The sequence below is a fragment of the Poecile atricapillus genome, chromosome Z (assembly GCF_030490865.1).
Source record: "Poecile atricapillus isolate bPoeAtr1 chromosome Z, bPoeAtr1.hap1, whole genome shotgun sequence".
Classification (NCBI taxonomy): domain Eukaryota; kingdom Metazoa; phylum Chordata; class Aves; order Passeriformes; family Paridae; genus Poecile; species Poecile atricapillus.
Window position 1 is genome coordinate 43361803 of NC_081289.1, and position 12930 is coordinate 43374732.

The following is a 12930-nucleotide window of genomic DNA, read 5'->3' on the forward strand; positions in this document are numbered from 1 at the left end:
TCCCTTCCATGCTTGTCCAACATAATTTCTCCCCCTATGCCCTTGCACTTCATTTCAATGAAATAAATAATCTTTCTTCTTACATCTTTGTTACCTTGAGAAACTTTCTGAATGCAAGCGGTTTTGGTTTTTTTAAGACTACTGTACATGTTTCATGGACATGAATACTTTGTTCTAGACATTCAACATACACACTAGAATGAGAAAAACTGGCATCCTGAAAACTTATCAGTAAAAAATACATGAAGAAATCAAATTATTTCTATATTTTCCTTTAGGAACAGATTCTCATTTAAACTGAAGGACTTCAACATTGCCTTAACTGTGATAAAAGTGCATTTTATTTCCACTGCCAGAGCAGGGAAAAGAGAAGAGCATAGTTTTTTCCACATTTTACAAAAAAGTGCATTTTATTTTGCTAGGTGAGCTGTTCCCATCTCAGGCATTCATTAGTCATGTTTATAAATAACTGTAGCTGAGGGGATAAGAGATCTTGACTCAGTTACCACAAAAGACAGTTCCAATTCCTTTGTACTACAGAAGTAGCAAGTTGAGGACAGGACAGAGGGCACTCACAGAAGACAATAATTGTTCTCAGTAGCCTTCTGTCACAAGAATTTAAAAATATGTGCTCTAAGAAGTTTACACTGAAGCATCTGCAAAATGTGGAACTCGGTAATGTGAATGTATGGACAGGTAAAAGACAAAGTTTCTAAACCTCTGTAAAGCAGGTGAGGATCTATCCTAGCATATGTGCCAGTATTTGATTTTTAAAATGAAAACCACTTTTACAGATTGGAGCCACTTCAGGGTCATTTACATGCTTTTGGCAAGGTAGAAAATACCACACCTTCCTGAAAATTATGTTCAATGCTCAGCCCTTGTAGACACAGATCTTACCTCCTCATTTTCAATTTTGAGTGTAGCCAATCGTGACTGTAGTTGTTGATACCTAAGCATAAGCTCTGCTTGCACAGGTTGCTGGGCAGTGACCTGGCAAACCTAACAAAGAATCAAAAAAAAAAAGCAGTAAGATGCAAGTAATTAAAAAAAGCAGTCAACAGTCTTTTGTTGTTCTTCTTAAAACTAGATGAATTCCTACCAAAGCTATTAAAAGTTAAAGCAGACAATAAAATGTGCCTATCTAAATTTGAAGTATTTATGTGTTATAAGGTGTAGAAGTATGTACTACAGCTTATGAACAAAGAGCGCAGCCTTTCTGTATGTCTGCTCTTTGCTTTTTGTTGCTTTTGTATCACACAGACATGCAAACCCTGGAGTTACCTTCAGAAAAAAAGATGTATATAGGTAATTTTGAATTCTGCTTTGCTACTGGCCTTTGGTGTAGCAGAACAGGGCACAGCTGGGGTACCCAGTATGCTTGAAATCTCCAGATGATAAAATGGGGGAAGAAGAAGAGGAAAAGGCTGTATTGCAGCATGAACAATTTGGAGTGGCTCTGTAACAGCTCTCAAATAGCAGTCACAAACTCTGAGTGATGCAGGTGGCAAAGACATAAAGTCACTGCTTACACTGGTGTTGGGCTGAGCATGGGCTGGCCAGAAAATTTATAGTAATGTCATTATGAGTGATACAGAATATAGTAACACTAAACAATTTTTATATGAGAACTTTGAAGCAACAGACAGTGCTGCAAGTTTTGCAAAATGTTATTGCTGATCCACTGACTTTTGCGTAGCTTTTACCAAACTCTTTGTAAAAGGGTTTGGTAAAGGATAAATTCTCTATCCTGGTATACAGAAACAGTCACTGTGGGGATACTTGTCAGTGTACAGACCTCATCACCCATATGAGATTGGAACTCAAATTTCATTGGTGGACAAAAAGCAGTGGGGTACATTTCCATGAATCTCTGCTTGTCACTGCGTGGCTCCAGGCTGTCAACTGCATTTTCAATGATGTCTAATCCCTCATGCCTGGAAGTTTCAAGGTTATACTCTGCAGAAAGATATGTTCTTAGGGCTCTGTTGAGACTAGCATGGTATCCAAGATCACAACACTAAAAAAACAATAAAAGAAAAAGAAAACAAATTCATAAGGAGGAATGCCATTCCAATATCACAATCCTGAAACTGTCACTAAAATTTTCTGCCCTGAAGTTTTTCTATCTTTGAAGTATTTAACAAAATATCTTCTAATTAAAATACACTACTGGGGTCAAGACAGTAAGTATTTAATAACTTCAATCTGTTGCAAAGATTAATGGATAGTTTTAGAAAAGAGATCAAGTGCACATGTGTGACAGTTTGCTTATCAGATACAGAAGTGCAGGCACTGTATTTATATGAATAAAGCCTAGGACTCCACACACAAGTGGGCTTTTCGGTATCAATAGCACCTGTAAGCCCTGAATCACCTATTTAAACTGTCATCTAAGTTAGTCACAGCAGCAAAGTGAACTTGAAGCAATTCCTGCTTGCCATGCTTGTGCCCAAACAAAAACCTCCACAAATACATTGAGCATAAGCAATCCATCTAAAATGCTTTTTGATACAACAGGGTTTAACACCTTTCCCTGATGACAAAAATATATTTAATGTAAACACTTTATTTCCCAAGCTCATACAGAGCCAGCAATGCACATCATGTTACTAAATGCAGAAAGTCATAATTTGTGTCTTTTTTTTAATACAAAATGGAATGTAATTGAAACCTAATTGGTAAAACATAAAGATGTGTTTGTTCTTGAATTTTAAACATCCTCAGTTTGCATTATTCATGTTTCGTTAATATTTTAGAGAACAGCTGAATGTATTTTAAAAATGTCACAGCAGTAGCATATCAACTGATTGTCTCCCTACATTGTAGAGTAAATACCCTCAGTTTCTGCTCAGTGAGCCTCCAGGTAAGGGGAGATCTCACCTCAACAGTGGCACATCAGTTTGCTAACAGCTGCATACAAAGCAGTGCTCTTTACTCACACAGGTGAGATCTTCCCCAACCAGAGGCCAAGGCCTGGCCAGAGCAGTCAGAGCGCTCTGCTTTAGGGCATCCCTCAGCCCCCAGCCACTCCTCCTCGGTGCCCTCCCACAGCCTGAAGTCATCCATCCCTGCAGGACTTGCAGTGTAACCATGGAGCTGGGTTTGAATTCAGTCCACTGTACCCTACAGGCATATATGCACTGTTTCTATAAGTACTTCCCTCACAACTAGTACAAACCCCACAGGATTCATGGGACCACATTCCCCTCCCTTTCCTCTTACATGGAAAGAAAGAGACAGAGAGGGAGACCGACACAGAGCTGTATACACTAAAGGAAAGAGCTTTCAACCTATTTACCATACCAAAACCTGTGTGTAGAAGGGAATGAAACACTCCACACCTTGACTTAGGTAAGGTAATGACTAGCGAAGAAGTTGCTTTCTGAAATCTAACAGAGAACCGTTTTATCCAGAACAAAGCTTCCAGAAAGAGTAAGTTTTCATTCCTGGCAAGTACTCCAGGTAGTGACTGCAAATAGGACAGTGGCTCTCCAAAAATGATGCTGAACCATTCAAAGAAAAAGAAAAAGATGTCATGTTCAATCAAACACACATATGTTAACCTCTCTCTTTTGCATTTATAAAATGGAAATTTGTGTTACACTTACTAAAACAGACACTCAACTTTTATACTGAGGTGCATCCATATTTCAAAGAACACCAGCCTGAAAAATACTGTTTCTAAAAGGAACTCTCTTGGTGTTTTTCTCTTGTTCTATGTCAAATCAGATCTCATATTTAATTCACTATCTTGGATGAAAAAGACAGACTAAAAGTGCTGATAAGAAAGTGAATTGGGACAGCTGTTTTATTTCATGTGCATTAGTTTCAGAGAGACCTCATGGAAGATTAAACTGAAGAGGAATTAGAAATAGAGGGCAATGCCAGGTTTAGCATTGCCAACTACCCATGTGTTATAAAACTACAGCCTGAATTTTGGCTCTAGTGAATTAATCCGAGTATTACTAGAAAGCTTATTGATTTACACTTAGAGCCATGTGGGCTTCTGATGCAGCTTTTTTTCAAGAATATAAGATTGCAACCTTTATGCTGTGACACAACTTCATTGTTTAACCCTTAATCTACACAGTCAGTATCACCACGATCATCTTTGGCAAGTGAGGACAGCTGAACAAGGCAACAAATACGGCCCCTCAGACAAGACATTTTTCAAGTGGTGCAGAGTATCCTGCCAGGCTAAGGCATTTTCTTGCAATGCCAATGCCAGCAGAGAAAACAAAAATTAAATGCAGATGCTGAACTAATGCCTTATCACAAGTATCTCTTTGAATGGAATTAAAAACATCTGAATTTGGCATTTTGCTCCAATTACTTATGTAAAAATACAATTTGTATGAGGGAAGTTATTTTTTAAAAGTGAAATTAAACACTCAGACATCACAACTCTTAATTCTGGCACACCATAGCCCACTTCCCCCAAAATTTGGAGACATAGGAAAATAAATAAGGAAACAGCCATGTCACAGTATCTTGGTTACCCAGAAAGAAATGTACTGATTTCATCTGCTGGAAGGATGGTTTAGAAAAGAGAGTTGTCTATACACACACACATGCACATGTATTTACATGATTTTCAGGAAAAATCTGTAGATTTGTGGAAAGACTTCCACAGTTCAAGTGAGTGACCACAGTGTTAGCCAAAATAAATAGGAGTCTTAGAGGTTCACTAGTCAGCACGCTGAGGGTACAGCCAGGGTGGTTATCTACCCACGGATCTGCTGTCCATCTGTGGGCTAGAGAGATGAGATTTTACTTGATGAGATTTTTACTGCACTTGGTGCAGTAAGACATGAAGATGAAAAATAACAGAAGGAAGTCAGAGACTATGAGTTTTGCATTTCCGGATTCATAAAGATTTTTGGTAGGGCAAAGTGAAGGGAGATGAGGAATGCATTTGGGATAAGTGTGAAAAACTAATTTTTTAATTTGCATTTTATTCTTATTTGAAATTAAATCTGAAGCAGTCTCAAGGGCATTTACTGCCTTTATTGTACCCCAGAGTATATTTAGGCTTGAACAAAACAAACTGCAGTGCTTAGCACAGAGCTTCAACCAAACCAAGCTGCTCTTATTTCATTTAATTTTGTTTCAGGAATAGTAATAAAATTCTAATGTCAACAGAGAGAGAAATTCATTAAAAAATCCCTAATCTCTGAATAAGTCACTTTCTAAGTATTCTGGTACACAGACATCCACATTCAAATCAAAGGGATCTAAGGATACATACCATATTTATGAGGACTTACGTAATAGATTGTGAGCTGCACACACTTTACCCTAGTTTTAAACTTGGTTTTATGAATGATTAATAAAGAACCTTTGCAGAATAAATTAAGTTCACAATAGCTAAATGTTCCTTAACTTCTTAATGATCCAAAACATGCATACAGCAATTAGAGATTCAGAAACTCCACTTTAAGAAAGACCACCACATTAATATTTTATTTATTTCAGCAGCAGAACTACAGTAAAGTTGTTTTGATCACTATTTCCTAGTATTTATCTTCAGATCATAAAATTGCACAGTAAGTCTGAAAAAAAGTCCTTACTCTCCACTTATACTCAGACAAATTTAATGAATGTAAATGAGTAAAAGTATGTGCCATATGGACAGATGCTGGCACCAACAGTCAGACTGGCAGCAGTGTATAGTCTGTTGCTCCTCTGAAATTCAAAATCTTAAAAAATTTCGGCATACTAGGTAAAGCTTATTTAATTCAGCCAATCCTTATTGTTTTTTACAGGTACAAATTAAAAAAAACAAAACTAATTCTGTCCTGCACTTGAACTAGATCCCACTCTAGTCAGCAGAGAAGAACTATTTAACAGAAAATTCAAATTCCTCTAGTACAATACGCAGAGGACAGAAATACACTGTGCATATCAAATCCTGTTTATCTCTCTGCTTCTTTGCAAACGTTGGTCTTATCCATCAGCTCACTAAATGCATTAAATCATCCAGCTAAGACCCTAGCAATATTTTTATATTGCTTTTATCACAAGAGCTTAAAATGAGCAACACATCATAATTTTAAGTCAGAAGCCCTGAGCTCTGTTAATGAAATGACAGAGTTGAACAGTTCAGACTGAATTCAGATGGGGAACAGCAATTTAGGATTTTCCATATAAGTCTCAAATGTGGAAAATGCAGTGGAATCCAAATGGAAAGTAGTTAGTTTTTTAATTTTTTTTTTTGTAAAAATTAGTAGTTCTACTATCCTCCTCAACCTTCTTAGAAAAAAAAATTATGGAGCACTTTACTACATTATTGCATGCATTTATCCCATTTTCATTAGATATATTTTTCACTAACATAGGAAAACATTCCATTTCATTTATGGGCAACACCAACAGCTTGGGAAGATCTACATTCTTCCATGTTAACTGGAATTCAGACACAGAGGAGAGGCAATCCCCTCCTGTACAGGCAATGAGAGAGAGTTCAGGGAAGCACAGGAAGTCAGGCAAGCAAATTGTGACAAAATAGAGAGGACAAAGAATGAAATTGCCATCACTGCTCTGAAAACTGCAAACTGTACCGTGACATTACCAGATTTACAGAATGAAGTAGTATGGACTGTTGCAACATATGGCCAGTGGGAAACATGTTGTACATTCCAATGATACAACTCCAAAACCTTGCCAAGACTCTTGCATTTACAAAAAGAGTTTCCTTTGTCAAGTGGCAAACACTGTCTAAATACCAATGCTTTCACAGCATATTCTGATTAAATACAAATGTCTGAAAGACACTTCATTTAAACAAGCTCACAATTGGATTAAATTAGCTCCGAAGCAAATTCTGGTTGCACATGTTTACAGCCTACTCTTACAAAAGAGTGATGCAAAGGGCAGCTAGACTTTCCGTTTAAATTCCTCAGGGAAGAGTAATTTCTCAAGCCATTTTGCCAAAAGAATATTATTGTGTACATTTGTCCATGGCTTTCAAAAAGACAGGCAGAGTAGATACTATTTTTCTGTGTTACTAAATATTGTGGAATGTATATTTTTATTAAAAACTAGCAGTTAGGAAACTCTAGTCTACATGGTTGTTTAAATACCTTTACATACACTAACTCCAATGAGTGTTAGCTCTGTGTGTGTATGGACAGAAAGCTTCATTTCTCTTCCCCTCACAATTCTTTGTAAACCTCCAGGCCTGTGGTTCCTCCCCTCAGTTTTCACTGCTACAGAAACCTCTGTGGACATCACTGAAGTGTGTAAGAATCACATGGATTTTCCAGATTGATAAGGTTCTGACCAAGTAGAAACACATACTGGAGACGTTCTCTGAGAAATGTGAACTCTGAAAGGGAAGGCAGGAGAGGTGACAAAATGAGCATCTATCCAGCTTCTGAAGGGGTGAAGGGAATGGAAACAAAAAGGGATTTTTCCTTCCTTCCAGAACCCAGAAGAAGAATTAATGAAGTTCACATGTAGGAAACATGCCCTAACTAGTGACCAAAAATCTGCCATCCTTCAAGCAGTAGCAGGAAAATCATCCATTAGGTAAGGTCAGCTTCTCACTTGGGGGGTACCCCAGAAGGTACACAGCTTGTCCTTTGTTTTCTGCCCTAATCATCCACCTGGTAAATCTGGTCCTGGTAAATATTTTCATTGCCCAGGCAGCCTAGAAGAGTGGAGCAAGTTGTGCAAGTGGATGGATACAGATTAGACAAGGACAGGCAACAGAATAAACCAGAAGAAATCAGGAGTAAACATGCAGTAGCAACTAGGAAAGGAATAAAAGAGATATTGAAATAGAGACAGAAAAATATATTGAAAAGATAAAAAAGATTCACTGTCATCTTTTGTAGGAAAGCAAGAAAGAAATGAAGCAAAACCATTTGAAAGGGAAAAATTATAACAAAATCAAGCAAGATTTTATAAATTCTAGAAAAACTAGAAATGACAAAGAAAACTTTGTTTTCTATCAGTATTTAGATGACATATAATAAAACATGGTATATGCAGCTATTTTAGTCCACCGATCTCAAGAAGGTATTTTTCCCTTTCTCTTTCTTTGCTTCTTCAGTCAGTAGAAAAGTGACACTTCTTGACAATTTCTGTAATAACTTATTGCATATTAAAAACCAGAACTCTATATTAATGTTGTTTACTATTGCATGCAACATATGTTACTGTTGCAGTAGCAAGCACATTCAAATATTTAGAATTTCAAATGGGCCAAAGAGGTGGACCCACTAAGCTATTTAACCCAACATTGCAAGTGAATGAATGTTCTGGGGCTTGTGTTTGCTGTCTCTGTATTTTCCCTATCACGTATAAAGTCAGCTTACAAAGAGGGTGGGATGTGATAAGGGTGCAGGATGCTCCCTCTGCATCATGTAAAAATGTCAGTAATACAGGAGACTAAAAATACTGGCACAAGCCAACATTAGTGTATAACCTCGTTCTTCTAGGATGTTCTCATGCAAACACCTTACTAAGAATAAGTAACAAGTGTGCTGACAGTACAGAGTACAGGATTGATTCTAAGTCTGCTCTTCAGACTCCATGAAGTAGGAGTAAGAAGCCAATGTATGTATGATTCAATGACTAAACGAATGAAGCTGAAGAATTTTGAAAACATAGAAGAAATTGCTTCTTTTGAATTAAATACCATTAGATGACCACTAAAGAAGTTTATCTTGTAAAAATATTTAAATCCCACAGATTGTGCATAATGGAACTGCTGTATTTTCTACTGACACATGAGGAGCAAACACAATGCTAGAACTTTAAAGGAATGGGTTGAGCATCTTACTGGCACTTTATTTTGTGGAAACAAGGGAAAAACTTCTGACTGTATCATACAATACTGTAAACAGCAAGCGTACTGTAGGCAATCCATATGTCAAATATATTCCCTTTAAAAAGGAAAAAAGTATAATTCAGAACAGAATAAACATAAATTCAAATATGCCAATACTTACATCGATTAAATCTGAAAGGTCGTGAATGTAATACTTGAAAACAGAAGCATTAGTTGCTTCAAGGGTGAGCAGGTATTCATTACGGGCCTTAATGGATTTCAGCTTGTTTTCAGAATATTTTGCTTGACGCTAGGAAAGACATTGCATATTAATGTATTTTAATTACTTCATTTTTGGTATGCAGCAGAAATGGTAACAATTCAAGCACACATTCCTAGTATCAAGAAAGAATCTTAATTTCCAGCCTGTTACACATACAACAAATACAATACAAAGTGAAAACTTAGTATTTTGTTTCAAATGTGACAAACTTTATAACAATAATTATATTGGGAATGAAGTATTCCCCTATATGAACTGAAATTGTGTCAAGTTATCTATAACACACTGCTAGTTAATTATGTGTACCTTGCTTAATTTTATTTCCCAGCTGGATTTCTCTAGTCTAGTATCATGCCAAAGAATGTCAGAAATGCACTGAATTTATTTCAAATGAAGCTAAATAAAAGGACTATTTACTTTTTCCTTCATTTTTTCAATCTTTTTCACAGAGCTCCGTCTCTGGTGCCTTTCTTCTAGTCGAATATGAAAAACAGGGTCTCCTGACCTCCCAATCTGTTTTTCTTCTTGCTTCTCTGCCTCCTTCAGTTTGCTTTCTGCACTGATGCTCTCTGCATGATACATGTGGTATGTTTTCATGACCTGCAAAAGGCAAGAGTCAAAGGAGAACAATTGGAGAAAATAAAAATATAAAGGTGTCTACAGAAAAATCACAGGATCTTTGAGCAAAATGTTGACTTATAAACATGAATCTTAGGTAAGTTCCTTTGCCAGTGAAGATTGAGGACTTTTGGCTGAATTTTTCTTTTCTGATTCATTTAATAGTATTCCAAATAGGGATTTTTTCTTTCATTTCTCTGATAGGAAAGAGCAAAAGCCATTCTTATTAAATTTTAGTATTCTTGTTTTCAAGTAAAAATCTAAAATATCAAACAACAAAACTAAATCTGTGTCAGCACCAGATCTATCTGATATGTAACTATCTTTTGGGCTAAATAACAGCTTGGCTGTGGACACTGATTGTTTGAAAGCAGAAGGATCCCTTCAGCACCGAGGAAATGGGAAGGAAGGAGAGGGAATGGGAAGCTTTTGCCTGGGAGCAAATCCTCAGATTGCTGGATGGCTGTCCATGGCCTGGAAAGAAGTGTCTGCCCACTGCACAGCCAGCAGACTGATCCCAACATAAAACCAGATGAGAACTGAAGAAGGAGCTGCCTGATACATGAACTTGTGAACCTGTGAAATGTTTTCCCCACAGACCCAAAGGCATCTCTCCTCAACATACATGCTGGGTCTGCAGGTGAGAGAGCTTGGGTTGACAGTATGCAAATACATTGCTTGCACAGGCCACCAAGAGGAAAGGGACTGGTTTAGCCCATATGCCCTTTCTTCTTCAAGCAAGAAAAACCTCAGCCTGAATGCTGTGTAATGGACAGCAATCATCACAAACTCCCCACCTCTGCTGGGTAGGGCTGTCTCTGCCCACTTCCAACAAAGGAAGCATCTTTCTGCCTTCCCAAGTCTTTTGTTGTTTGTTTCTTTTTGTTGTTAAGTTTAGAACACTGAACAAAGCAGGAAGGCATCCTCAGGCAGCCAGAAGCCTCCTCTCTTCTTCTAAAGGGTGCCAGAGCTCCCACCAGCAGGTATTATCTTTGGGTGGAGGCCATGCAGACCATTCACATCTCAAAGGCCACACAGTCAGGGAGGAATCAAACCAGCTGCTTATGTGACCCATGGAGGAGACTGACAATTTTGTGATGCTGCCTTGAAATATTCCCTTGGGAAGGGCGTACTTTTTGTAACTGAGTGGTTAGGTTCGATACAGTCTAAGGAGTATCCATGGAGTGGCAAAACAGGGAACACTACAGCTAGATATCGCAAATTCACTACAGCACATCTTAGCACAGACGGACAAAAACCAACTGCATGCCATGCCAGTGGGTGGCTGAACTGATGCTTATTTCAGGTCCCGTGCAGCAGAAAGACAGACACTTTCAGAGAGATGCAATTTTGCATAAAAATGTATGCTATACACCATAACTGTGTATGCCATTACTCAAGACTGATGCCACTGATATTAAAAATGAAACAGGCAACTCTTCACCAGCTTCCTGCAGTAAGGTAAACAGTTGGAGATAAATACTAAAAAGCTGCCCCACCAGTTCACATCTGCACACATGAGGCAAAAAAAACTGCCAGAGATGGACAAAGTTGGTTTAGGAAGAGAAGGCAAGCCCACAGGGCTGAGGTCTGCAAGGTTCCCAGTTTAACCAAGCAGCATTTTCAGTCTCCTGTATCCTGCACTACTCCAAAGGCACTATTAAAGCTGTTGATAAACAGTACCCAGGGAGCTTAACTCATACAGCCACATGGAAACAAAAGAATTTCTGCAAAGAGAGGAAATAGACTTTTTAAAGAAATGGTTTATATAATAAAACAGAGAAGCGCAGCAAGTGATATGGCTCTTATTAAAAATGACACGGAAAGGAAATTAAAAGCAAGGCTGTGCCCTTTTCTCTTGGCCTTTCTATTCAAATCTTTTAAGTGTTTCTTTACATAAGGCTAGAGGTGTTTGCTTTTATTTTTTATCTTTTGTTCTGTATCATCTCTAGAGACATTTTAGTTGGTGGGACAAGTCATGTGTCTTACCACCTAGAAAAGTTGTTTTATTTTGTACCCTGCCTGCGGAGGGAACTATGGGCCCTGATGGAATTAACCCAAGAATTCTCCAAGAGCTGGCTGGTGACATCACAAAACCTCTCTCTCAGTTTTTGAGTGGTCTTGGGAATTAGTGAAGTCCGGACTGACTGGAAGCTGGCAAATGCTGCCCCAGTTTTCAAGATGGGCAAAAAGGAGGACCCTGGAAACTACAAGTCTGTCAATCTCACTTCAGTGCTTGGTAAAGCTATGAAGATTATTCAGGGAAGTATTGAGTAACACCTGAAAGACACCACAGCCACTGGTCACAGCCAGCAAAGCTTCATGAGAGGGACGTCCTCTTGATCAAACTTGTTTTCCTTTTATGGCAAGGTAACCCACCTAGCTGACCAAGGGATGCCAGTTGATGTAATCTTGGATTGCAGTAGATCTTTCAGTACTGTCTCTCAGAGTATCCTTCTTGATAAAGTGTCCAGCACACAGCTGGATAAACACATCATGTGATAGGTGAGAAACTGGCCCATTCATTGGGCACAGTTATAGTGAAGGGGGTGGCATCAGACTGGTGACCTGCCATTAGTGGGGTTCTGCAGGGCGATCTTAGGTCCTGTGCTCTTCAACATCTTCATTAATGACTTGGATGAAGGACTAGAAGGGATACTAAGCAAGTTTACAGGTGATACAAAACTGGGAGGAGCTGCTGACTATCTCCAAAGCAGAGAGGCCCTGCAGAGAGACCTTGACAAATTAAGAGAACTGGGCAATCACTGACCTCATGAAATCCATCACAGGAAAGGTACAGGTACTCTGCACCTGTGATGGGACAACCCTGGATGGACAGACTAGGGAATGAGAGGCTGGAGGCCAGTGCCATGGAAAGGAATATGAGGGCCCTGGTCAAGGGAAAGTTGAATATGAGTCAGCAGTGCCCTGGCAGTCAGGTGGGCCACCCATGTCCTGGGAGGCATCAGGCACAGCATCACCAGCCAGGCAATGGAGGGGACGGCCTCACCTTGAGTATTGTGTGCAGTTTTGGGAGCCACAATAGAAGAGAGATATAAAACTATTGGAGAGTGCCCATAGGAGGGCAACAAAGATGGTGAAGGGCCTTAAGGCTGTATGAGGAGCCACTGTGGTCACTTGGTCTGTTCAGCCTGGAGAACAAGAGACTGAGGGGAGAGCTCAATGCAGTCTGCAACTCCCTCGTTTGGGGCAAACACTGATTTCTTCTCTGTGGTGACCAGTGACAGGT

General features: G+C 38.8%; 1 protein-coding gene across 2 annotated transcripts in view; it reads right to left on the reverse strand.

Annotated features, from left to right (window-relative positions):
- The window catches only part of LOC131573339 (SLIT-ROBO Rho GTPase-activating protein 1), a 139711-nt gene that overhangs the window by 41885 nt on the left and 84896 nt on the right, over positions 1-12930 (reverse strand). For both annotated transcript variants that reach the window (XM_058827210.1, XM_058827209.1), the window contains exons 5-8: positions 9480-9662; positions 8961-9089; positions 1799-2020; positions 901-1002 (exon numbers count right to left, since the gene is read on the reverse strand). In XM_058827210.1, coding sequence (XP_058683193.1) covers positions 901-1002; positions 1799-2020; positions 8961-9089; positions 9480-9662 — 636 coding nt within the window. The remainder of the gene's footprint in view (positions 1-900; positions 1003-1798; positions 2021-8960; positions 9090-9479; positions 9663-12930) is intronic.